At 43.2% G+C, this 27,864-nt stretch overlaps 1 protein-coding gene across 2 annotated transcripts in view; it reads right to left on the bottom strand.

Annotated features, from left to right (window-relative positions):
- Positions 1–318: 318 nt before the first annotated feature.
- The window catches only part of BEND4 (BEN domain containing 4), a 34,619-nt gene continuing 7,073 nt past the window's right edge, over positions 319–27,864 (bottom strand). The window contains exons 2-5 of one of the 2 annotated variants that reach the window (XM_081237806.1): positions 26,574–27,140; positions 15,607–15,698; positions 10,392–10,632; positions 319–6,775 (exon numbers count right to left, since the gene is read on the bottom strand). In XM_081237806.1, the coding sequence (XP_081093932.1) occupies positions 6,558–6,775; positions 10,392–10,632; positions 15,607–15,698; positions 26,574–27,140 (1,118 nt within the window). In that variant the 3' untranslated portion in view covers positions 319–6,557. The remainder of the gene's footprint in view (positions 6,776–10,391; positions 10,633–15,606; positions 15,699–26,573; positions 27,141–27,864) is intronic. The other variant, XM_081237807.1, reaches the window with a different exon arrangement.

Below are 27,864 nucleotides of genomic sequence, written 5' to 3'. Positions count from 1 at the left end.
AGCGTCTGTTTATTGTTAAAAGTCAAGAGTAGCAGCTGTAGGGTTCCTCCTCTCCCTGATAGAATGGAACTATAGAAGCATGTATGTTTAAAATGTGAATGTACAAAATACTGTACAGAAACATTGGATTACATGTCACTCCTGGATCATCATTGGTTGTCCCATTCATTCACTAGATCAAGTGAATTTTTGGATGAGTTCTGGTCAGTTCCCTGACATAACCATCTTTTCTGTTTAAAAACAAACAAACAAACAAACAAACCAGAAAAGCATCTTGAATTGGAGAAAGATGCAAAAAGCAAGTTAAAACACTTAACAGAGACTTGACATTTATTGTGCAATTTTATCTCCAACAGAACATGTGGCATTCTAGAGGTATATGAGGTAATAAAATCAATACTCCAGTTAGAACACCTGAAATAATTGGCTCTAGTAACAAATGTTTCTTATAATTAAAAATATTGAATGTTTAAAAAACTCTTATAACATTTTAAGTTCCTAAAAGAAAAGTGCCTAACACTTAAAAAACAACTTACTCTTCTATATAAATTGTTCACAAAAAATCTTGCTATTCTATATTACACTACGCATTTATAGTTTTATTAACATACCTCTGGTGGGTTTTAACTCTACACAGTACAATCAAGTAGAAATTATTCATAGAGAATCAACAAGACTTCAACAATAAAAATATTAGGATCAATGGATTTGTCACAGTTTCTCCACAAGTGTTCATCATAGAAAATAGAGTAAAGGCAAGTTGGCCCCAGTGTTAGGCTGCTACATGAAGTTCCAGAGAGGAGAGACACACAAGGGCAATGCTTAAATGGGGCAGGGTCGGACTAGACCAGTGACCTTGAAGGTTTCAGGACCCCTCTCATGGACTGACATGCCCTTATTCCTTAGAAACAAAGCCAGGCCCTGATGGCCATGGCAAGCTCTTGAACTTAAACACAGCCAGAGATGTTAAAGCCACAACTACAGGAAAGAACAGATTACTGTATTTTCCTACAAAAACTTCACGACAGTTCTCACAGTGACATCATAGATTGAAACCCTCTCTTCCAAACCAGACTCATTAATTCTAAGGCTATGAATACAACAAATGTGAAAAGTGAATGGACATTGACTAACTGATGTCCAGTGCCATTTCTACCATCTAGCCGTTCCCAAAGACCATCACTTCACTGAGTTCAAAGTTTTGCTTTTATATCCCTGCGTTTTTGTACTGGGAACCTATGACAGAAATGTGAACAAATTTTAATTTATCCACTACTTCAATTAAACAACAAATCCATTCCAAAGTGTTTAAGGGGGTTGAGAACCTTAACTACTAGAGAAAACTGAACTAGTCATTCTGCTTACTAAACCCAAAGATTTCCTCTTATTAGCTGAGTACCTTGGGCAGTGTCCTTATCAATAAAATGGGGTGGTAACAATAACACCCTAGAGGGTGGTTGTGAGGATCAAAATGAGATGATGCATTAAAGTGCTTACCAAAGTACCTGGTGCACAAGGGCTCAATGTATATAAGCTATAGCTACTGTTATTGTTAGTGGTTTTGAATGGGCCTAAATAGTTCTCCAATGTGCACAAGACCCATCAGGCTACTTGTAGTGGGGCAATTATTCTGAGAATGAAGAGTCTTCTGAATAAGTCATCTTAGCAGATGAATTTTCACTGTAATTTGGGGAATTGTGATTCAGTGAAAACCTAGCCTGTATATTAGCCAGCTATGGATGGTCATGAGGAAATTTAATCTGGTCACTTTTACCACAATGATTTGGTAATTTAGTGCTTTCAAGAGCCAAGCTTACTGAGCTGGTCATTAGATGAGTGAAGTCCAGACCTCTCAATGTTTCTTGCAATTGAATATACTGTGGAGGGTAAAAGTGGTCTCTAACGTGTAAACATATCCATTATAGTTTTGAATTTTAATTAGGAGGCAAATATTGGTGAGTTATTATTTTTGCACTCCATGTTGTCTGGTATCAATTCTTCACTCTCCTCTAAATAATAACACAAATAGAAGAAGTGATGCCACTGGCTGATAAAATGTAAGTAACTGCGGAGGGCCATCAACTGGGTGACATTTTTCTACATTATTCAAGTGAAGTGGTTATTTTTATCCAGTACTTACACGACTGAAAGAAGCCATCACTATGTTTACAAAAATATATCATAATGATACATACTGCTGTTTAGACACATTTACACTAGAGTTCTGACTCAAGCATCCTATTTGACATGTTTTGCCAAGCAGTTTTGGCAAGTGTCACCACATTAAACACGCACCAGCAAGGCTTGCACCATATGTGCAAAATCACTTTCTATTACATTTCTAAAAACTGGTATATAAGAGCTGTCAAAAATTACAAACATCTGTACTGTGAAATGAGAAAAGTTTAAATATTTTTTAAAATGAAGTTATCCAAGAATGAGACTTTTTAAAATGATAGAAATCTAAGAAAAACTAAGGAGGTAGTCAGTGGGTATTAGGTTTAGGTTCTAGAGTACACGCTGAATGACAGAATTCAAATGAGGGCAACGTATGTTTGCCTTCCTGAAAACAGTGCATGCTTCATCCTACTCGATGCTCCATCCATTTTCTGATAGCAACAGGAGGTCAAGCCATTAAAGGTGGCAGGAAAATGTAGCCATCACGAACTTGTAGATTCCCAAGTTTGTATTATTGTCTAGATTTTTGGAAAACATCTGATATTACAAGAATATACTGGACTTAACCATTCTATCGCTGACACATGGAGGAGCTGGATCAAATAAGATATTGAGTAATTTATATCGCCTTATAATTCTGGTGAACAAATCTCTCAGGTCAATGTGTTTATGACTGATGAAGGGCTAACAAAGATCCAGAATATAAAATGACCCACTTGTCCTACAGCTACGAAGTAGCCACGTGTATAACGTACCTCCCAATTCCCCTACCAAAGGAGATGATGACCATTTCCAGCAAATGCTCTCGTACTAGCCTCTCCGTTCCTAGTGAAGCCTTATGAAACGTAAATGGTGACAGTAGCCTCAGTGCTGTGGTGGAAATTCTCAACCAAGAGAGTGGTGCCTGGGTTCAGGGCTGAATATTTTCAATTGACAGATTTTCTCCAAAGCATTTAATACTGAGGTTAAACCATGAGATTGTGAATGGTGGACCCTCAAAAGAGACCATGAGAAATGGGAGCTTAGTAACTGCTCGCAGAGTATGACGCATCCCCCCACCCCATCTCCCGGTTCCTGGCCTACATCCTCCAAACAGATCACTGAAGGGTTATGCTGGGCCAAGCGGAACTGCACTTGGCGTTCCATTCACTGGGAAAGCAGGCATGCTCTTTGTGATGTGACTTTAATTTGGGAAAACTCAGGACACATCAAGACACTGTCACTGAGAGTAGGTATGGTTCCCTTGATAGATGGGATTATGAACCATGCCCAGTCACTGACAAAATACCAAATTTGGTCTGTGGTGTCAGGCCAGACCTATGACCTTTTCTCTCACCAATGAGGTGGAGCAAAGCTGCATCCTGAGCTGTTTTAATTCAATCTATGTTATTCCAATGCTAAAATGACTCAAGGAAGCTGCTAAAAGCTGACATGAGTGTCTGCTCAAGAGAGCAATTTATCCAACTGCCAAAGATGTAGAAGATCAAATAAGAAAATATACAGGTCTCCAGGTCTCCAAAGAGATCAACGGAAAGGCTGACAGAGCAGTGACAACATCTAATCTTCTCACTGGTGAGCTTTTAACCTTGCTACAGAGGCTGCAATGGCCTTACCAAAAAAATAAGTGAACGATCCTTGCAAACCCTGATTTGAAAATCAGGTGACCATGCAGGCAACCAGCAAGAGCCAGGTAATATACCAGCCTTAAAGGGGAAGTGCAAATAGCGGCATGTGACATGGACTAAGGAGAGGACAAAGCAGAACAGCCAAGCAGATACTGTGTCACAGCCCAAGGGCCATTAGTGCCCGGGTCAGGCGGTGGGTTCGGCTAAAGGAACACAGCAACTACATCAACGGTGAAGAGTGGAATGGAACGTCTGACTGGGGACAGGGGATCGTAGGTCCTAGACCCAGGAGAGGCGGTGGAACTGGCTGTGTGATGCTAAGTCAGTCATCTTGCTGGACCTTGATTGCTCATGTGCGTAAGAGATGACCAGTGTGCAGCTCTTAACATTTTAGAATTTGTGAAGTATTGGAAAACAGCTGATAGAGAGATAATTCACCTGAAAATAGGGGTGGGAGGAAGAGACCAGGTGTACCTTCGAGCAAAGGCTGGTGCAACCACGGGTCTTGAGGGGCAGAGCCTCCTGACCCCAGGAGCCTTCTCAGGGGATGATAACAGGAGTGGAGCAAGCACTTGTCGTAAGCATGCCAACCTGTAAGGCTATGGAGAGTGAATGCAGAAATGCTCCATCGCCACCTTCAGCGAAGATCAGCACGACACACGGCTCCATGATGACGCGTAGATGTGAAGATCTGTGGAATTCGCAAGCTTTCAGGGAAACAATAAGAATTGGAAGTTCTTTTGTTTTTTTTTAAGGCAGTGGTCAAATACTGCTGCTATAGGAAAAAAAAAGGACAGTGAAATCAGCAGTAAGGATAACTAAAGTCCAATGCAAAGAAAGGAAAAGTAAGATGGAGAGACAGGTGAGATTATGGTGGTATTTTTCTCCTGGCTAAGGTTTCATGTCACCAAAGATTCTTATAAGATATTGACTTCTAGACCTTGAAAACTCCTCAGGGAGTATCCTTCTTCCTCGGATAGCCAAAGATACTAACTAGTCTCATCGTTCCCAGAAGCACTGCATTTGCCCTTATCTTTTCCTTTACCTGCAAATTTTAGCAAAGTTGCTCCAAAACAGGATTGAAATATTAGTTCTCCCCATACCATTTAACAGATCTGACAAATGACCATCTCTATAAACAAACTTTTCAGTGGGGGAAACTAATAATCATAACAAAAGCTAAAGAAGGACCTATTGCTAGGGTCATGCAGAGCTGATGCTAATTATAGAAGATAAAGGGTAATTTATTATTTTACTTTGTCAAAAAGTGGCAAAAAACCCTCTTTATGCAATGGATGCTCATAAACTTTAAATGAATTTCCAAACCATTTTCAAAACCCTTAGTCATGTTTGTAGATGACATTAGCAGCCTTCACTAACAGTTGCCCATTTAGCCCTCGACTCTACAAAGAATGCAGACGTCTGGATTAGGGTGATAAAGGAAGCCTCCCCTCCCACCCAAACCTGAAGCACTCAGAAAGATTCTCAGAAAGCATCTGTGGATAAGAAATGGTTCCAAAGACATTACTACTAACTTCACAGATGAAGCTCAACAAATTAAACCAGGGAAAGTGGGTGGGAGTGGCCACTGCTAACTCAGCCAGAGCCAGTAGTTCAGGGGAATACTGGCGGGAAGGGGGCACACAACAGTTGGGATGAAACATTTCCATCGGTGACAACAAGAAACAAGATTTATGCAAATTCTAAAGATCAACTCAGCACAAAAAGACCCTCAAATTTCTGAGAAATTACAGACAAGCCCATTGCATAGTTGTCAGAATGGCCTTGAAGCTGTGTGTGTACAATTCCAGAACATCTGGTCAATGCAGTGAATACCATCAGTCACATCACTTGTTTGGTCCTCAGTGCACCAAACAACTAGCTAACTGAAATTCTCATTGTTCAACCCATCACTCTGGCATTGTGTCAACAAAGCCCGATTTAAGGCTATGGAAACTGTGGATCTGTGAACTTACAAAATCGAGCATCTGAAAATGGTTTTGAATCTTTGGATGTTTCTTGACTGATACAGTGAAAACTATTACTGTTTGTTAACTTCAGAGATCACATAGTGCCTTCCTGATCAACACAGTAGAAATTTTTTTGTGTGGTAAAAATAACAGCTGACTTCCAATTAATCATTGTCTACAGGTGGCTTCTGACCTCTGGTTTCTTTTTAATAACAGGCTCTGTCAATGTAGACACAGCGTGCAATGTGACCTATCCTATGTCTTTGCTGAGAAGTATAAATTCAAATCTTTGGAAAACATAAAGACAACTTATTTGAATTAAATTAAGAGAATGCTTGTTCCTTGTCCCTTAGGATAACGCCATGTCTCTACCTTCTCCCATGGGCAGGAACACTAACCAAACCAATCTCTGTGGGGACCAGCTCTGCTCAGGAAACAGAGCTTACTTGAAGATTCCAGACAGGTGACCAGGAGCTCACCTCTCTTTTTTCACCCTCACCGTCTAACTAGTCATCATTTAAAATCAACTTTCTTTGTATAATGTAATATTCTGAAATATTCTGAAAATCTCTGTAGGCTCCATAGACTTCCCAAACAGCCCTAAAATGGGTTTGTACTAGGAACTGTGGCAGTAGGTCAAGAGTTAAGGTTTAGGATGTGTAAACCTTAACTCTGTTAGGATGTAACAGAGTGACGTGCTTTGGATTCTAAAGTGATGGTAACAGAACATTCACAACTGGAACTCTTGAGAGGACCGGCTGCTAGTGTGGAAAGGTTTTGTCCACTAATCACCAGACCCATCCTGGGAATTTTTACTGAAGACTTCATCCTGGGAAGCCTGGTGATCGATCCCTTCATAAAATGAGCCTCCGTTGTGCAGGAAAGTCCCCACTGCCCGCCCCTGCCGAGCGTGACCCACAGCGTCACTGAACACTTTGTTTATCTGCTCCTCCGAGGGCATCCACCAGTCGGGGTTGGAGGTACAGTGCATCCTAATGAATTCTGTGGGAATACACACAACAGTAAAAAAAAAAAAAAGAGAGAGAAAAACAGCTGGTTTTTGCAGCGAATGACAGGAAGGCTGCTTAAACTTTAACAAAAGCTCTATAAGGAAGGCTTTATGGGACATCCAATGTAATGCCATGATGATGTCACTTATTAGACCCAACTTACGCCATACACATTTTCTACTCAGGTGCAAAAGTAAAAATTACATAAGTGAGAGTGATCCCTCTAAGGCACGATTGCTATGAAAGGTAAATTTGATTTGCAAGGCGTGGTATGCACCATGCTTGGTAAGAAAAGTTAAGAGTACATTTCAAAACCCTGTTGTTAACATGCTCACACTTTTAGAGTGTTAACTATCTCCAGAAGCATAGCAAATATCATTAGATGGTATTCTTTAACCAGCTACTGATTTGTAGATTAAGTGCAAAAAAATAAAATCTCAATGAGTAAGAAACTGCCTAAGTTTTGGTTCAGAAGAGGTTTTCACATTCTTAAAATGTTACTATAGGCTATACTTTATTTCTCTAATTGTGATATCTATAAGTGTACTGACAAATATTTTTTAGATGACTTTTCCTCTAAATATTTAATATCACCAGAAAGCAATTAGCGTGCCTGGAAGAAAGAATATATAACAAGTAGCTCAGACTCCAATGAAACAAACTCCCTTGGGTTGAGCTCATATTAACCCTTCCTCTATTTTCTCAGGGAGTCAGGGGACATGTATAGTTCCTACACAGCTATTTTAATATGGACATCTGTAAACTGAAATGAGCATTCTGGAAAAAATTCTACTGAAATGAGCATTCTGGAAAAAGTTCTAAGTCAAACTGTGTTTTTTGTCACAGCTGACTGAAAGTTCAAGGTGACTGCCATTTACACACCATTTCTTCGCCAGCACTGCTTCCTCTACAAGACAGTGGTTCTGGTTGTAGGACTGGATTTGTCTGAAATTTATTTGTGAAATCCCGACCCTATTTGCCCACGGAAGCTGATGCTTTTAAGTACCTGGACCAGAAAAATCCCATGAACTGAACTGTGCCCATCTTAGCAGAGACGCAGGAGCATCCCCTTCAACTCCATGCCTGAGGTGAGAGACTCATTCACCCCGCCTAAGTCCCAGCCCTAGTGGCCCTCCTTGGGGACACAACTGTGTCTATTCAGCTCCTCGCCCTGGAAAACTGTCAGGAACCAGATGGCTTATGCTGAGGTACAGGCCTAGGAAACACAGAAGAATGCTTTTCAAACCTAGGTCATGGTCATTATAATGCTGAGCAGAGAGAAAGCAGGTATTCTGGGACCACTAGTGCTCAAATATCTAGTCCTCTCCCTATTATTTTCCTTGCATTCACATCTATTCATTATGTCCTCAAATCATCTCCAGCCAAGCTATCAACTCCAGAATTCAGGCATTCTGTTTTCTATTCCTCTCTGTCTTCCTCAAGTTCCCTACCTCATGTGTTCAGTAAGTATTCAATGACTGTTTAAGTAGTTTATCTCTATCCAGATTCCCCACTCTCATATGAACACAAAGAAATGAAAGACTCCAAGTATGCAGGAGAGGAAGTCAAGGCTAACTGCTGATGCTGCTGCAGCCCTGCCCCTCTAAGAACGTGCTGCTCTGTGACACCTCCCACCTCCTCCCCCTCCTCAGCGCCCGCTGCTGCAACAGGACTCCCCCTAACGTTGTGCCAGACTACTACAGGCTAAAAGTAGAGCTCATTCTGTTACACGGATAGGAAGCATCCTCACATCATTGACCCCCCTTCCTTCTGGGGTCAAACCACCCTGGGGACAGGCCAGCCTAGAATTTGATTTCATTCCCCAAAGCACCCTGCTTTCCATCCCTCAAGTGTCCAGCTGTCTGAGGCTTCCTTGGCCATTCTAATCTTGCTGACCACAAGGATGTCCACCCTGGGAGTCAGCAAGCATAAACCTGCAGGAGGGGAATCCCATTTAGGTCACAGGAAGGCCCCAGGATTTCAGCCTTTGGGACAGACATAAATGCTCTAACCAGCTGCCCCTGACACAATCAGCAGTTCTTGCCTATGCATTCTCCACCCATGGGCGGGTGGAAGCCTGTGGGTCCTGCCCAGCTCTCCCTGCTGGAGAGTGCACATTCTGGTCAGGCAGCCTGGGCTGCATCGGTGTCACAGTGGGTCCCGCAGCACTGACACTAGTGCTTTGAGACGTATATTAATCCCTCAATTTCACTGACTTGCTTGTTAAAATATAAATTGTTTAACAAGGATTTCTGGAAAGGGATACCTTAGTGGGGCCCCTTATCCTGATTCCCTTGTAAGCCTCAGGGCAACTTCCAGAGTACTCGTGGAGCAGGCTCTCAGGACACCCAAGCTCACCACTGCCTCTGCTGCCTCCGTCTGCTCTGATGATGCTGGGGAATAAAGGAAACTATGGCTAGTTTGCTAAGACAGCCCCTGGAAATTTCCATCACCCAGTCACTCTGAGTAAGTAGAATTTTCAGACTGGCCAACAGGGGGTGCTCCAGCACACCTGTGCTGAGTTAATGCTGGTGTTTTCATTCTAGGTGGTTTTCTCAAGTCTAGGCCACCAGCATCAATCACCTGGGGTGGTCGTGAGGTACAGTAATGTGTGCCTCCTCTGTCTTCACGCCAGACGCCCTGAATCAGAAGTTCAGGGTGGGTCTGGGGATCTCCACTACTAACAAATACTACACAGGCACCTTAGGCATGCTGACAGTCACTGTGGGCAGGCCCAGAGGGGTGTAGGAGTGAGTGTCCCTTCTGATGACTAAGGCCTTGTCAGTGATAAGGTTTTTCACTGTGATTTCTTCACCAGGAAATATTCCGATCCCTATCCAGAGTAAATCATTATTGTCTTTCCAACCAATAAAATCACTCTTGAACTGTATAGGTTAATATTTGAGCTATTTGATATGGATTTTTCAGGTGTGAATGCGCTTTTGTTGGCACTATAATGTTTCCACTTGTCTGTGTTTATTTATTTGCAACCACTGAATCAACCGTATACACCTCCTTACCCTCTGCCTGGCCTATCCATAGTGTGGATCAGCTACAAAGTAATCAGCTGTTAATGCTGCAGAAATGGTATTATCTGAGTAGTATTTTTTAATAGAGAAACTTAAAAAAAAACGAACAGAATAAAATCTGAGTGGGCGAGAAATACTTTAGGCCTAAGGAAAATTAATTCTAAATAAATTTAAGGAGTTGGGGCAAGTATTCTTGAGAAGGTAGCTAGATTGGGGGAGGGCGTCATAGGCTGCAAATGAAATTGGGATAATTTTTGAGGTTCCTTGGCTTCTTTTCCTCTGTGCTTTCCCCAGTGCTCCAGTTTTGCTGGAGGTTGCCTTCCCAGGCAGCAAAGAAAATCTGAACTTAAAGCGTGAAACATGAGGTGCTATGCAGTGCTTATGTGCCATTAAGTGCTAAAGCAAACGAAGAATTTTTAAAGAACTTCTTGATACCAAGGAGATGGGCCACATGAAGCCTATAACGTCTCAGCGGAAAAAAACCAAAATACAGTAAAGGCTGAACACTTGCACGGGGGAGCCACAGCCAATGCGGTGAAATGAGATCACAGATGGACACTGAGTGGAAGGATGCAGTACCTCGGAGGCATGTTACTTTAACTGGATCCAGAGGGCGTCTTTCAGGACCTGTCTCTCCTGACTGCACTGACCTTTTCCTTTTCCCAAGGCCGCATGAGTACTTAAGCTCATCGGTTGTGAAAACAAATCTGATGAGGTATCGAAGGAGCCGCCTCCCGTCTTTCTTTGAAGAATTTACAGCCTCGTCCCACTGTTTGCTCGTTATGTAGACAGGATAGTTGTTCAACAGCTGCTTGCTTCCCTGGAAAAGCGAAATATTTTCTCATTACCTACTTAGCTGGCGAGCCAGCCAGCAGCACAGGCGATCTCCATTTCAAAGGCAAACATGCTTTTTAACCAAGTGGCTATACTGACAATGAACCAGGTACTGCAGAGCACAAGTAATTGCTCACACTCAGAACGGGGCACTTTTCAAATTACATTTGCATTTTCTATAACAAGAGCCAATGAGGTATAATGAACACCTTTGAAAGAGGAGCTATTTATAACTTGCATTTTAACAGGTAGGTTAAAATGTGTCAAGACCCCAATGACAGGGAACACTATTTAAATATAACCTGTAACTTTCCTTTTCAGTCTATTAAAATATGCAAAAAATGACTTTGAAGAGTGTGATCAAACAGGTCTCTTCATCCTTTGGTTGGCGGTTAAGTACTTTTAGAAATGATGCTGGTGGGCTACTTCCATAAGGTATTTTTTTGTGTTTCATGCACCTAATATCTGATAGCCATTGTATTTCAGTGGAAACATTAAAAAGTGAATTTTAAAGAGGGGGAATTGTGGAAACAGAAAAAAATAATCACTAATAATAATGCAAAACAAGTTTCCTCAAATTATAGCTTCTGCAAATGCCACTATGTCAACTCAAGATTTTTCTTACTTTTCACCTTCATAATTTATGTCTGCTATAAAATTCCCAGGCTAAATAGTTGCAGTGGGACTAATTACAGGAATTTCTGTAACATTTATAAGCCATGTTTAGTCAATTGCACCTACACAACCATTATTTTAGTTCTGGTTGTCCATAAAATTCTACAGTCCAGGACAAATTAATTAACCCATGATCTCAGTTTTAATGTACTTCTTCCCCAGTAATGAAGGTGTACAAAATAAAGAAGGGAAACTCACTCAGTTTTACAACTCTGCAAATTTACTACAGGTTATAAATTTGGCACTATTTGGAACTGATAGCTTTTAATTTTAAATAGTGCTCTGTTCAGTTAAGCTCTGAGAAGGGCAAATGGTATAGGAGCCAACAGGAAAGAAAGAGGCGGCAGGTATGGCTATGAAACTGTGACTGAATTATACCCATGGAAACTCATCACCGCAGCATTCATACTCCCTTGAAATAGCTTGAGTGTGACTCTGTGTCCTTTTTAAGGGAAGCAGCTGAGGGAGGTGGTTTGTGGTTTGAATTGAGAGTCAGCCTGGGTTTGAACTAAATCTTTGTTCTGGGTTTTATTTGTTGTTTCTTGAGCAAATTACTTTAACTTGTTGGACCAAAGTTTCCCCGTCTATAACATGGGGAGAACTAAATTATCTTGGGTTTAAAATACGAGTACTCGGGAGCATAAACCGACCCTTGGCTCTGTGTACTATGTATGATCAAAAGATGGGCGGGAGCCCAGAGGTTCCGAAGGGTCCTTCAGCCCAGGCTGCTGTTTCACGGCAGGAGGGGAGAGATGGAGGGACGACTGGAGTGACGGGCAGTGCCGATGGAGAAGTGAGGATGAGAGATGTAAACCCGAGGTGGTCAGGCAACCAATCCACTGAGCCAGGGTACGGGGGACTGAGGAGTGAAGATGATTCCCAGGTGCAACGGGGGTGTCCTCCACAAAGATAAGGAACAGAAGGTTATGGCTGGGGGGAGGAGGAGGCAGATAGCAAGGAAGAACAGTGCCTGACATATACTAGGTGCAATGAACATCCATCCGGTGGGTGACTGATGCAGTAAATACTACCGCTGCTGGCACAGAGCAGACACTCAATACCGGTGGCTACAATGAAGAGTTTACTTTTCTTTTTTTTTTTTTTGCGGTACGCGGGCCTCTCACTGTTGTGGCCTCTCCCATTGCGGAGCACAGGCTCTGGACGCGCAGGCTCAGCGGCCATGGCTCACGGGCCCAGCCGCTCCACGGCATGTGGGACCTTCCCAGACTGGGGCACGAACCTGTGTCCCCTGCATCGGCAGGCAGACTCTCTACCACTGCGCCACCAGGGAAGCCCTCTTACTTTTCTTTAAACCTCTGTGGTACTGGGACATTGAAGAGCTTCTACTGTGTATAAATTGGCAAAGTTAAAGAACTTTAAGGAGAGCACCGAAGACAAGAGGCCATTAAAAAGGGCTACTGAGGACAGAGGCCTTCCACCATCTTTAATTTGAAATCATCCTCTTGGTCATTGTCTCTGTAAGTACGCTTGTCAGCCTTACAAAAGGAGACTGTGCAGCTAGTTTTCAAAACTTTTATTTACCTAACACTGTATGTTTTAAAAACAGCTTTCCCTCGGGTGTGTGAGCTCATCTGGCAAGCCAGGATGCCCGTGGCTGTTTGGCCAAGAAGGTTAAATCCTCTCCCAAAGTCTCACAAGTCAGAAGGCACAGCTGGGAACCCTGTCCCCATATTCAGAGTTGCCCCTAAAACAAGAGCTGAGGCTACTTCAAGATGGGAGGTACTTGAGATGAGAGAGCTGGCAATCCAGGGAAGGTGCCCTCTCCAAGCTTGAAAGCATCCACTCCTACAGAAGAGCTCAACAGCTCTTCCAAAATGTAGAAATACCATTTGGAGGTCATTTTCAAGAAAGAAAGAAAGAAAGAAAGGGAAGGAGGGAGAGAGGAAGGAAGGAAGGAAGGAGGGAAGGGAGGGAGGGAGGGAGGGAGAGGGAGGGAAGGAAGGAGTAAGAGAGAAAGTCATTTATAGCCCCAAACAACTCAGACTGCTCTGTGTTGTGGATGAGGTTACCCATGCTGTTTCAGCACAGCTAACAGAAATCAAATGTGATTAAATAATGCTACTGAGAAGATGCTCATTTGCCTGAAATGACAATAAAAATAATATAGTAATAACGATGATGATGGGTAATAAAGGTTTAAATAGTCCTATCTGGAGGAAATGTAGATTTTCCCCTTATTTTTATATTTTTATAGAATTCTCTTCATATTAGCCACCAAAAGGGTATTGGTGACCTATACCAACTCTGACCTATGTCAAGTCACTTTGAACAAACCAATTTCAACAGCACTTATTTAATGTCTTCATAGAGTCATATCCAGATGGAAGACGGAGGTGTATATTAACTTTTAAGTAAGTTCTGATTTAGTCTCATGAACAATGTGCTCTCTGAGCACAGAGGGGTGTGGCAATCAGGAAGAGCTTCTGGAAGAAGTGGGCTTTTCAGATGTGCTTTTTGTATAATAGTAATGTCAAGTTAAAAAATGTGGACCCGGGACTTCCCTGGTGGTGCAGTGGGTAGGACTCCAAGCTCCCAATGCAGGGGGCCTGGGTTCGATCCCTGGTCAGGGAACTAGATCCCACATGCATGCTGCAACTAAGGAGCCCACAAGGTACAACTAAGAAGCCTACCTGCCGCAGCTAAGACCCGGCACAACCAAATAAAATAAATAAATTTAAAAAAAGAAAAGGAACTGATTGGAAAGACTTTGAGTTTAAAAGAGGGGTCGGTTAAAAAAATAAATAAATAAAAATGTGGACCCTATTTTAGGGAGCTAAGGATTTTAAGCATGTGACATTTATTTTGGATCTGTATTTTTCTTTCTTTCTTTTCCTTCCTCCCTCCCTCCCTTCCTTTCTTTCTGCGGTACGCGGGCCTCTCACTGCCGTGGCCTCTCCAGCTGCGGAGCACAGGCTCCGGACGCACAGGCTCAGCGGCCATGGCTCACGGGCCCAGCCGCTGCACGGCATGTGGGATCTTCCCGGACCGGGGCACGAACCCGTGTCCCCTGAATCGGCAGGCGGACTCTCAACCACTGCGCCACCAGGGAAGCCCTTGGATCTGTATTTTAGAAAAACAACTTTCCAGTGTGGAGCACGGAGAAGAAAGAATCTACTGCAACAGCCCAGGTGACATGTGACTGAGAATGAACTAGAGAGAAGAGACTGTTCAATGTGACTGCGAGGAATGAGGAAGAGGAAGAGTCTGTGATGCCTTGAAAGTTTCTGCCCAGGGCTGGTGCTGCTTTTATTGAAGAGGACACAGGAGTTAACGATGGGTATTCAGAGGAGGCATCGTGAGTTCCACTGGTCAGGCAGTAGGACACAGTGGTCTGGAGTTGAGTCCTGGGGACTGGGGTCTAGATCTAGGTTTGGGACTCGTTAACCCACACATGGTTGATGTTCAGAGAGTGTAACTGAGCAGAGAAAGGCAGTGGAGAGATGAAAGATCAAAGTCCAGAGAACAGTGATTGGAAAACTCCTTAAAGCTTAATAAGAAAGGGACGGGGAACCACAAGAGTCCTGACACAAAGCCCCAGAGAAAGGGAGCAGCTGGAGGAGGGGTGAGGCCCTGTGGATGACGGGGGCTGGAAAATGGGCCCCTGGACTGGACAACTGGGAGAGTAGCAGGCTGGGGGGCTCTTGCAGACCATTCGCTGCGTCATGGAGGTGGAGCTGGCTTACGGAGGCAGGGGAGGGCAAAGGAGAACTGAGAGTGGAGCAATGAATATACACCAGTCTTTCAAGTGTTTAATCACGGAGAAGAATGAGGTCCCCATTCAGCAAATGCCTTCGATGACATGCACTGGGGATGCCAATGGGGACGAGACCTGGGCCCGACCTTCAAGGAGCGGGATGTGTTGTGGTGTAGGATGAAGGTGCCGATAGGATGCTTCGGGTGATGGAAGGAGAAAGAAAAGATAATCATTGAGGGATGGAGGGAGAATCGAAGGAGGGCTGATTTTCAGGGTGGGAAGACTTGGAACAAACACTGGCTCTGCCTGAGGGAACGACAGGTGGGTTCTCTGTGCCAAAAGGATGGGGGGAGACTTGCCCACAGGATTTAAACTATTTCTTTTTCTCCCCCTCAGAGTACAGAGTTAAATCTTCATGATGCATGATCTTTCTCCACAGGATATATACTCACCCATAAACCTCAGAGTCAAACATGTATTTTGCTAGCCAATCTGTTCTGGTATATATATACATGGGTAAACTACCAAGATGCTTCATCTTAAGGAAATTCCAAATGGAATGAGACCTACCTCGGCCGGCTGGTCGGCTGGCTGTGGGATCACAAGCTGGTTGTAGTGCTGAAGCACCGTCTTCAGGTAGTCTAAAACCGTCTGGCAGGGCACTGGGTAGAAGAAATTGCAACAATTGCACATTAGCTATTTTGTGCCGGGAAAATAAAAAGCTTTAAGGTTTAAAAAGATTTTTGATGCAAACTTCTAAAAAAAAAGACTCATTTTCTAAAGGAAATAGAATCTTCTCTCATTTGACATCTGTAGTTATTTCAGTTTGTAAATATAGAACAGATGCTACGGTTCGGGGAGAATTTTTAGGCTCAGCACAGCTCACTGAAAACTTTTAAGTCAAACCTACTCTAAGATGAATTTGGGTTAATAATGATATCACACTGAACAACTCACAGAAGAGACATGTCTTCTTTGACTCAAGTTGTAACATTAGCACCCGATGGTACTTTTTAAAATTAAAGTACTGAAAACTAATGTTTCACTGGTTTTGGATCAATGATATAATGCTCATTTGTAGTGCCATTCATTCCTAGTTCTTCAGCAAAGTAGTAAGCCATGCACTTTAGACCTGCTTCCTGACACAGACACACCTGACCACGTAGTTTTTCCGGTAAGTGTCTCACTTCTCCCCTCTCCAGAAACTCACCTGATCTGGTCCAATTCAGATTCGGTTATTATGTATTTCATTAACTGTTGCACTATATTTTGTGAGGCACAGTCTTACAGAATCTCTGAATAATCACAATAAAACTGAACAGATGTTAACTCAACATAGAGTCTGACATCTGTCTTGGCTGTGTGTGTTCTTAAGATGTTTTTGTCACATTGAAGAAAATAATAAATATTTAACCTAAACCCTAATTTTAAAGTATCACCACTGAGCTTTCTTCACTTCGTTTTTCTCAGCACTTTTTTTTTAAGAGAGCAAACTGAAATTATCTTTATCCCCTGCTAATAGCTCTGGGTTTTTCAGGTGACATCACATTGCAACATAAATCAAAAACTACATCAACATCCTTTTGAAGAATTTGAATGATAAGAAGTAGAAGTAGGTTAGGAAATTTTTCTTCTTGCCAAAAAATATTTTCTTAAATAACATCCTTATAGATTTGTGTCTTACAGACCTGTGTCATAGGTCACTCTTGTATAGTCACTTGAAGATATATATATATATGTGTATATATATATGTGTATATATATATGTGTATATATATATATATATATATATATATATACACACACACATATATATATATTTTTTTGCAGTACACGGGCCTCTCACTGCTGTGGCCTCTCCCGTTGTGGAGCACAGGCTCTGGATGCGCTGGCTCAGCGGCCATGGCTCACAGGCCCAGCCGCTCCGCGGCATGTGGGATCTTCCCGGACCGGGGCACGAACCCGTGTCCCCTGCATCGGCAGGTGGACTCTCAACCACTGCGCCACCAGGAAAGCCCCATTTGAATATATTCTTCAAATTAAAGAAGCATTTTCGGGACAACCACAAGATTGTGCCTTCAACAAAAAGAAGGCACGTGTGTTATCAGTTTGAAGTAGGACTTTTATTAAACCAAAGTTTAATAAAACCTGTCAAGTACCTCTAATTTCATCATCCTATTAAAAGACTAACCCACTTTAGAGCCCACCCTGATGTAACTAAACCCTGTGTTTTATTTATAATTCTGCCAGACCTTGCCCTAGTTCCTTTTAAGGGGCGCACTTACTGGCCAACAGTTCTGTGTTCCGACAGACACTTTCACCCTGGGTATGGCTGAGCAGAGACTTTTAAGTCACTGAGAGCTAGAAAATCCACTTTCTAAACCACACCATTTCTGCAAAGGTTTGCAGTGTTCACCAAAAAGTTTGAGCAAGTTAACTGAGTGACAAACAATAATTTCCCACATTACTAGAGTTCCACAAACAAACAGTCTAACCCACTTTGCTGATGCCACAGTGAGTGAGAATGAATCTTCTGGCAATGGGCACTGATTACAGGAAAAAAGCAGAAGACTTGAGAAGCTAACGGAGACGGGAAACAAGTTTGCTGTTGAGTTCTGGCCTTTCATTAACTGTGTGGCATCTGGGACTCCATTTAACTTCTGTGTGTGAGTCCCTCCTACACATTGCTGAAAAGAAGGATCTCTGTAGCAGCAATGCAACTGTGTATATGTCACTGCTTTTCCAAGTGACATGTGAGAGGTATTACTCTGAATTTAGTTTGGAAGTTTTAGTAAAATTTGTAAATACTCACTGACTGACTAAGATTTGAATGAAACTTCTTCTGATACTTTATCCATACTTTACATATGTTTAGGGAAAAAGTGTTTAAGTGAAGCACAAAAACGCTTACAAAACTGAATATTCAGTGTGACCTCAACCATGATAAAAGTAATTATGTGCACAGAGAACAGATTGGAAAGAAATAAACCAAAGTGTTAATAATTAAAAATGATTATATTTTGGTAACAGAATTAGGGCAGTTATTATTACCTTTATCCTTTATCATCCTTGTAAAAACCAGTTTAAAAAAATTTCTACAGTGGGTATGGATTATAACTACTTAGAAGTTGTTTGAAGAATGTCTACATGACTGTTATCTCTCCTTCCTTTGCTATATATGACCTTCAGTGTTGCCTGTATAGCCCTGGAAGGGCTTGGAGGATGACTCTCCCATCTCTACACCCCGAGTATTTAGGCAGCAGTGCTAAGCCCCAAGCGATGCCGGCTGATGCACATGCGCTGGAAGAAATTGGAATTTCATGTGACTTTACTGGCTGTAAGGCTCTCCTGAAGGCAAGTGGGTCTTGTGGGTGGTATCTGGGCACAAGGCTGAAGGCCAGGAAGACCAAAGACAAGGCTCACATTTAGCAACTGAATTGACTCTGCACAGTTGGCAGCTGTACTGTCTGAGAGACACTTAAGTAAGGGCCTTCCAAGGAGAACTGCTCTGATTCTGTTTTTGCCCATATTAAGGGTGCTTGGGTCTCGAGTACCTAATTTTCCTGGCAGATCATTGCACTAACATCTTGATCAGTTTCTCTTCTTGTTCCTCAAGCATTATTTAATCTACTTTGCTATATAATTGCTTTTATTTTTTATTTTTTTTAAAAAAAGTGTGTGTTTATTTCCTATGCTGCAAGATTTTATTTCTTTTCATTTTTTTTTTTGCGGTATGCGGGTCTCTCTCTGTTGTGGCCTCTCCCATTGCAGAGCACAGGCTCTGGACGCGCAGGCTCAGCGGCCATGGCTCACGGGCCCAGCCGCTCCGCGGCATGTGGGATCTTCCCGGACCGGGGCACGAACCCGTGTCCCCTACATCGGCAGGCGGACTCTCAACCACTGCGCCACCAGGGAAGCCCTTCTTTTCATTTTTTATTTTTTTTTTAGATGTTGGGGGTAGGAGTTTATTAATTAATTTTTTAAAAATTTTTGGCTGTGCCGGGTCTTCGTTTCTGTGCGAGGGCTTTCTCTAGTTGTGGCAAGTGGGGGCCACTCTTCATCGCGGTGCGCGGGCCTCACTGTCGTGGCCTCTCTTGTTGTGGAGCACAGGCTCCAGACGCGCAGGCTCAGTAGTTGTGGCTCACAGGCCCAGTTGCTCCGCGGCATGTGGGATCCTCCCAGACCAGGGCTTGAACCTGTGTCCCCTGCATTAGCAGGCAGATTCTCAACCACTGTGCCACCAGGGAAGCCCCGCTTTTATTTTTTTAAGAAGATGTTGGGGGTAGGAGTTTATTAATTAATTTATTTAGTTTTGGCTGTGTTGGGTCTTTGTTTCTGTGCGAGGGCTTTCTCTAGTTGTGGCAAGTGGGGTCCATTCTTCATCGCGGTGCGCGGGCCTCTCTTGTTGCGGGGCACAGGCTCCAGACACGCAGGCTCAGTAGTTGTGGCTCACGGGCCTAGTTGCTCCGCAGCATGTGGTATCCTCCCAGACCAGGGCTCGAACCCGTGTCCCCTGCATTAGCAGGCAGATTCTCAACCACTGCGCCACCAGGGAAGCCCTATAATTGTTTTTTAAAGACTCAAAACGTTTACCTCAAAGTATACCACATACAATTTTATAGGGAGGTTGAAATTGTTTACTGTCCTCTGACAACCATGCCATCTGTGTGCTTATTTCAAGTGTCCTATTCATATCGTCTCCGTAAAGTATAAGTTCCTCAATTGTAAATGTCTAGAAATAAACAATGAACTTTAAGTGTTACTCAGCCTACAGATGCATGGTAATTCTCTTGATTATCACAATGTCCTGTCTCTGTTTAATTGACATGTGTAGTTGCTACAACAGAATAGAATGTGCCTGACACTGGGCTGGGAATCGGGGTTATGAGGATGACTGTGACTTAGTCTCTATCCTCAAGGACCTTACACAGCCTGCCTCTCCTCATATCAAGACCCCAGGAGAGACAGACACACAGAGAGTAAAAACTGACCCTGATACAGACTTCAACAGAAGCAAGCATGATGTACTACAGCAAGTGGTTAATTCTGCCTGGGAACTGGGGGAGGGGTTTGTTATGGAGGGGTGTCACCTGACCTGGGTACTGATGGCTGAGTAGGAGTTTCTCGAGTGGGGAAAAGGAGGGTATGTTGGAAGGACAGCAGGAGTTAAGGGAAGACCAGAAGCAAGTGCACGGCAGCTCAGGAATCACAAATTGTCCAGAGGCGTTGGAACACTCGGTCTATGGTGGGAACTGAGGGGCGAGTCTCCAGAAATGAACAGGAAGACTCAAGGCAGTGAAGGATGTCACATGCCACACTGAGGGGGCTGGAATTTGCTCCATGGGCCAATAGAGGCTTTTCAGCAGTGGGTGACGTGGGCCTTTTCAGTTGGCAGAGCCTGGCGTCTGGGGGAGTTGAGTGGCTATTGCAAGAGTCCATATGGTGAGACAGGCCTGGATGAAAGCAGTGGGGAGAGGGGGGAGGACCCCACACCGGTGGGTATATACGAGGTGGAATCCAGAGTAGAGGAGGCTGACATCAAGGAGGGAGAGAGGTGGTTATGGATGGAATTGCGGCGGCTCCCAACCTGGGTAACTAACTGAATGCTGACCTCTTTACAAGGTAAGACTACCATCAACAATCTGAGAAAACCACTTAAGACTTCTGTATGATCAGGCACAGGACTATGTCCCTCTCTGTTTCTTAAGGTTGCTCTTTGTTGAGTGCTTCCTGGAACACCTAGCAGGCACTCGGTGGCTACTTAATGAACTTAACACTTCCAGCATTCCAGTATTATTAACCTCACCTTACAGAAAGGGGAAACCGAGGCTCAGAATGGTTAAGTAAGTTGCCTAAAACCACAGATAGCAAGTGGCAGGAGCAGAAATCCAAACCCAGCTTTGACTCCAGGGCCATTTTCTTCAGCCCGCGCTGTTCTGTGTCCCTCAAGTCTCGCAGCTACCGCCAGCAGTTGTGCTGACTTTTACCAACTTCTGAGTAAAAGAACTCAATCCTTTATTGCTCTCTGTTCCTATCACTTGCTCTAGTTTTTTACCCAGAACATTCATTCTCCTTAGAACGCGCACATTAAGTATGATCAATGTGTTTCTCGGGACCAGAAGTCGACTCGAGCCTTCTCCCACAGGCACTTCTGGGCACGTGGGCTGGAGGGTGGCACGAGCACGGGTGAGCACTAGCACTGCGACACTGCACTTACTCCAAGGGCTTTTTGATCTTACAAAACTAGTTATCCAAAAACGGACACTGATTTATCTTTTTAAAATCTTCTTACGGAAAATATCCTTACTTAGGATCAGCACTTCGTACGTGATCTAAGGTTAATTCCCTAGTTTGTAGCCTCCTGAGTTAGTACAGTTGATCCTCCTTACTTGCAGGTTCTGGATCTGCGAATTTGTCTACTGGCTAAAATGTATTTGTAATGGTCAAATCTGTATTTGGGGTGCTCTCGTGGTCACGGCGGACTTTGGCTAGTCACTGAGAAATCTGAATTTCTGGAATCACACACCCCCGGCTGAGGCTGAACAAGGTAACACGTGGCCTGCTCATTTCAGCCCTCATACGATAACAAGGGTTCTTTTCATGTCCTGTTTAGTGCCATGGTTTTTGCATTTTTGTGCTTTTTCTGCTTGGTGATTTCGCTGTTTAAAAGGAGCCCCAGGGCTTCCCTGGTGCTGCAGTGGTTGAGTCCACCTGCCGATGCAGGGGACACGGGTTCGTGCCCCGGTCTGGGAAGATCCCACATGCCGTGGAGCAGCTGGGCCCGTGAGCCATGGCCGCTGGGCCTGCGCGTCCGGAGCCTGTGCTCCGCAACAGGAGAGGCCACAAGAGTGAGAGGCCCGCGTACCGGAAAAAAAAAAAAAAAAAAAAAAAAAGGAGCCCCAAACGGAGAGTTGAAGTGGTGTCTAAGTGTTCCTGAGCGTAAGGCTGTGATGTGCTTCAAGGGGAAAATGCGTGTTAGATAAGCTTTGTTCAGGCTTGAGTCACAGCGTTGCTGGCTGTGAATTCAGTTTTAACCAACTAATACTATATATTAAATAAGGGCTCATTAAACAAAAACATACTTAAAACGAGGTTTTGTGATTGGCTGATGAAAATGTTGCGACCAGAGGCTCTCGGGAACCGAGGGCTGTATTTCCCCTCAGAGTAATGCCTTGCTGATTCAGTGCTCACAGTGACTGTACAGAATAGAACGACTGCAAATAATGAGAATCGACTACATTTTGTGGGTGGAAGAGGGTAATAAACTAGCTCTGGGGTCAAGAGGCTTCGATTCTAATCTGAGGTCTGCCACAGACTTTACCAGTCCAGGTTGCAACCTCTTTGCCTGTAAAATGGGAATATTAATTTTTGTTTGGAGTTATGAAGATAAATTGAGATGACCATAAATGTACTTTTTAGAAAGTTCTTTACTAATATCAACAATAAGTATATCTTCTCTATATTTGGCACTTAGAAAACTTCAAGGTATTTTTAATGTGTCATAATTATTTTACTTTGGAAGTTATTATTTTTAAAATTTTATTGAAGTATAGTTGACTTACAATGTGTTGTCTTAGTTTCAGGTGTACAGCACAGTGATTCAGTTTATATATATATATATATATTTTTTCAGATTCTTTTCCCTTATAGCTTATTACAAAATATTGAGTACAGTTCCCTGTGCTACACAGTAGGTCCTCGCTGATTATCTATTTTATATATAGTAGTGTGGAAGTGATTTTTTAAATTACCATACAGTATTTTATATTCCTAACATCCACATTTTATCATATTTTTAAATCTCTGAACTTGGTGTTCAAAGAATAATTATAATGTGCAATTACGATTTGCAGTGTTTTTTCTTCTTCCTTAGTGGAACATCAAGTATTGGTGTGTCTTACATTCAATGGGGGCTTAAATTAGATGAAATACGGTATTTTATATCCACCCTCCCTTATGAGTTCTCTTCACCCAGTGCTGACTGTAAGCTTTCTGAATAAATGTGACTACTCTAACCTGACATCTTCTCCATAGAGAAGTTTGCCCATCACCATTCTTCTTCTTTTTTTTTTTTTTGGTACACGGGCCTCTCACTGTTGTGGCCTCTCCCATTGCGGAGCACAGGCTCTGGACGCGCAGGCTCAGCGGCCATGGTTCACAGGCCCAGCCGCTCCGCGGCATGTGGGATCTTCCCGGACCGGGGCACGAACCCGTGTCCCCTGCATCGGGAGGCGGACTCTCAACCACTGCGACACCAGGGAAGCCCCACCATTCTTCTTTTAATAACCTCTCAGTTCTTTGTATGCCTGATCCAAATGTCTTCCTTTTGTGACCTTTTTTTTCTTTTAACCTATTTTCACTTTCTTTTAAAAAATTTAAACTTTTCAACAGACTTTCTATTTTCTAGTGTGATAATCTAATGCAAAAGAAAATGTGCTAATGCTATTTCCTGGGATAAAATATTTAATTGCCTATATCTGCAGGTAACTCTGGAAAGTAAGTTAAGACAGCACTTTCTAGAAGCCCCTTGTTTGCATGTAGTTGATAATCAATAAGACTTTGTTGAATGTTTCACAAATAATACAATAAACAAAGGCCCTCTCGGGTGGTGCCAGAAAGAATACCCCTCCCCAGTCTCTCCTTTTGGTGAGGGCTGTCACTTTCTTTTCCCCCTTTTACAGCTGCCCAAGTGAAAGCATTTTTTCCTGTAGACTAATATAATAGGTTCATTTCTTTTGAACTCTCAGTTCAAGAACTGCTCCCAGATATAAATGCTTTATTTCAGGGGAAAAAAAAAAAAAGAAAGAAACTGGAATCTCAGAGTTGCTCAACAGCCTGACTCTGGAGAGAGAGGAAAGTGCCTGAGGAACACTGCCCCTGAACTGACCCACTGCAGGTGCCCCCATCATCTTGTTCACCTTATTTCCTCTGCTAACTGCTGCATGCTCCTCTCCCCTTTGTACTCATCCATCCTGCTTGGCTGTAAGAAGAGTGATCGTACAACATACGGGCAGATTCTACAGGAAGAAAGCCCCAGGTCCTTCTATGGAAATGTACGGCCTCTAGGATAACAGAGGCCTACTGGGATCATTGGGAAGCACGGATACTGCTTAGGGAAAATCGATCCCAAATCTCACAGGAAAGTTACTGCTTGCAAAATATTCTTGTTATGTGCAAAACCAGAGTATTATTGCTGTACTTTTCTTCATATGGATAAAAGTAACAGATTCCCCCTGGCCCTGCCCACACCAAAGGCATAGCTCGTAGAATGCCAAAGCGGATTCTTGGGTGATCACCCACAGTCTGGTTTGTTGTTTAGCCAAAGATGGAGGTTGGGAGGTGAGGAGGGCAAGAGGGCAGTTATGTCTCTCTCTGATTCAAGTCTTTCATCTCGAGGGGCACTTTCAACCTGACACCCAATACTAAGGTATCCCTAGGTAATGAATCCATGAGTTAAGTAATCACAAATAGCTAATCTTTCCTGCATTTCACACTATTTTTTTTTCTATTCATAATTGACAAACTGATTTTCCTCTATATAGTTGAATTTCAGTATGGATTATTTAAAGCAATCATGGCTCTCCACGTAGAATTGGTTCAAGTTCATGGAGGGGACTCTTTACAGTTAACAGTGGTGGAATGTTTACAGTAACAGTGGTGATCATTAGCCTAATTTCAACAACTGTCATTCAATGTCTGACCATCAAGAGGACTCAAGAAATTGCAGCATTTTCGTCTTTCTGGGAAGCAGAGAAGGACAATGATTAGTGGCAGGCCAGCAATGAGTTATCCCTGACACAGACATTTCATCTGTACAGATTTAGGAAACAAGAGGTGGAGTGAACCCCAAATTTGCTTGGTAAGTTTACCAAGGACAGACGGCTCACCAAATATTTACGGTTCGGAATTAGGCAATAGTACTCTGGACATTTGTGTCACCTGTCCTTGCACTCTTGAAACTCTTCCCCACAGTTCTGAATGGCTGATGTAAGGATCTGCAGTTGGCTGATCTCCAGGACACTATGTTCTCCCCTAATGAAAGAGGAGGAGTGGGGAGTAAGATGCAACATACCCTTTTGGGGGTAAAACCAATAGTTAACATGATTTATGAAACTGTGAAAGTTGTAAAATCCCAGTGTGTTAGCTGCACCCATATCTCTTTGACTTGGAGAAACCAGTAGCGCTCTGGTTTCACTGCGTTCTTCTGGGTCCTGCCAGCCTCTCTGCTGCAGTCAGGTCATGCCTGGCAGGGAAAACGCCAAGACTCTGCATCGAACCCCAGGGCTCAAATGTAACAACAGAGAATAGATTTACTTCACCTCTTGCTTCTCTCCCACAACTGCACTCAATCTAATGCCAAAACATTCTGAGCCAAACCTCAGCTCTATTTGGGCAATTCTCTTAAATAAAAGGACAGAAGGAAAACAAATTTCTGATGTGGCAATTCTAATAAGCAAATGGGTAACTTTCTTCAACACTTCCTTCTTTTTACATCAGCTGCCAAATTGGGTGGTACAAAGACACTGAGTTAGGAAAAGAACATAATTTCTACTTCTATTTATGGATCAGCCTTAAAATTTTTAAATATGTTATGTATGCTTTATTTTGAACATATTAGTATGTAAGTATATGTATGTAAATAACCAATGAATGTGTACATTGGTAGATACACGCTCAAAAATTTTTATCAAGGGGCTGCATGATTATAAAGGTCTTAATGTCTTTTATAAGCCACAGACATGCAGGAATGACCTCAAAGATACAGCAAAATCAGGAGCTTTCCAAATAGGGAAAAAAATGGCTTTGCAACCCAGAGAAGACCTTGCCATAAAAATGACTTCACTACTCTGCAGATCTAGTGTCTCTGCGAGGCGGTAAAATGCCTCGTGTTTAGCCAGGAGCACAACTAGTTTGTGACAAGCTTAATAACTGGTCTGTTTTTGAGCTATTCCTTTTAGTTTACAGTTGCATATTAACTTTAAGGGGGAGTTTGCATGCTAAAAAGAGACCATGCCTGTTGAAACTTAACAAGACGGGAGAAATTAGTGGAATAGAAGAGACCATTTGTTCTCTGAGCCCTGCCTCTGTAGATATCATTTCATTTTAATTTCTATCATGGACTAATAAAACACATATATCAAAGTCTTTAAAAATACAAAAGCCATTTTAAAGGACCAGGGTCACTTTTTGAAGAAAATTCAAGCTCACAGCACCTGGCCTATTTCAATCTCATGGCACTACATCCAGGAATCACTTTTGTATCCGTGGAGACATCTTTTAATTGGACCATAGTTTTCAGGCCTACACCCCAGAAGACTGTGGCTTAAACACAGGACAAGGCTAGTGGCTCATCCTGAAATTTCTGTTTGGCACTGGTAGGCTAAAACTGTGCATGCCCGTTTTTCTAACTTTTCTACATCGCCGGCCCAAACAACAACAAAAAGCCACACATACATGCACGCATGCATACATACATGCAGATGGGACACTGGAAAGGAATGAGTTACAGGTGGCTTGCAAGTAACAGGGCAGGGTACCTGGGATGCTCTCTAACTTTCTTCTGAGCTCTTCATTTTCTTGTTGCAGTGAAACCACCTCCTGCTCCAGCTCTTGGCATCGAGGACAGTAGCCCTCCTCTTCCTCCTCTTCTTCTTCCTCAGGCAGCGTAGAAGAGGATGGGTGACCGTGGGATTCGGATGTCGCCGGGGAGGTCCAGCCACCTAGTGTGTGCACGGGGGACGTTGCTAGAGGATCCACATCCGCCAGGTGGCCATACTCACTGACTGAGGAGGTGTTTGCAGTTGGAAAGCTCCCGGAGAGCAGGTAATTTTGTAGGGAGTCAGTGAAAACCCTCAAGAAGGCAGAAGTCTGTTGTTTCCTTTGCATATATTGCATCTCTATGTCTACATTGTCTGAGGTCTGACTGTGGACCCCTTTGCCAACAGGGCACTGCTCCTGTCTTTCAGTGTAACTTGAGCCTTCCTGCTTTACGCAAGAAATCATGGACTGAGAATGGCTGGAGTCCAGAAGCTTTCCTCCACAATTTAAGAGGCTAAGGACTCGGCTGCATTGTTGAGCAAAGGCGTCCAAGATCATACGACTCTCTGAAATACAAGAGAAGACACATCAGAGACTGACAGCCAAGACAAGGGACAAGGAAGGTCCTCGATCTAGAGTTTAACATTAAAAAATGTCAAAAACATGGACTTCTACTCTTTGCTACACACACAGGTGACATGGTGAATCCACTTCTAATAGGATGCATAGCTTCCGGCTGCTCTGTGACTGGTGGGGTGCCTGATGAGCTACCCCTAACTTGACTCTGGGAAATGGCTGGACTGCGAGACTGGGGCACCGGATGGAGACTCCCTCTCCGTGGCATTAACCGGCCTGCACAGGTCTGAACTAACACCTTTGGCTTCATTAATATCCTCACTCTAATGAATCGAGCCAGCCCTGCAGACTCAACTCCTCATTGACAGGAGGGCTTACAGCAATCATTACGTCTATTTCTGGAGTGCCCTCATGCCCTTGCTATTAATCAGCTGATACAATCCCTGCTGAGAGTACGTTGCTCCCAGATGCAAAATGGAGAAGAACGATAAGTCTTTTTGAAGAGCTCACTAAACGTCTACGGTAAAATAAAGAGTGGGCCTACAAGGCAAATGGTGAGGAGCCCCGAAGCAAGACTGTGTCATCCAACATCTGTGTTCACCATTCTTTTACTTTATCTGCTAACTTAGATTTCTTGTCAAGGCCAGTGTTTAGCTTGATCTATAGCAGCAGCATCTGAAAAGCAATAGTGCCTCTTCTCAGGGCTTCTCCCAC

This window comes from Mesoplodon bidens (assembly GCF_964165515.1).
Source record: "Mesoplodon bidens genome assembly, chromosome: 1".
NCBI lineage: Eukaryota > Metazoa > Chordata > Mammalia > Artiodactyla > Ziphiidae > Mesoplodon > Mesoplodon bidens.
This window is presented reverse-complemented; position numbering and strand designations above follow the sequence as displayed.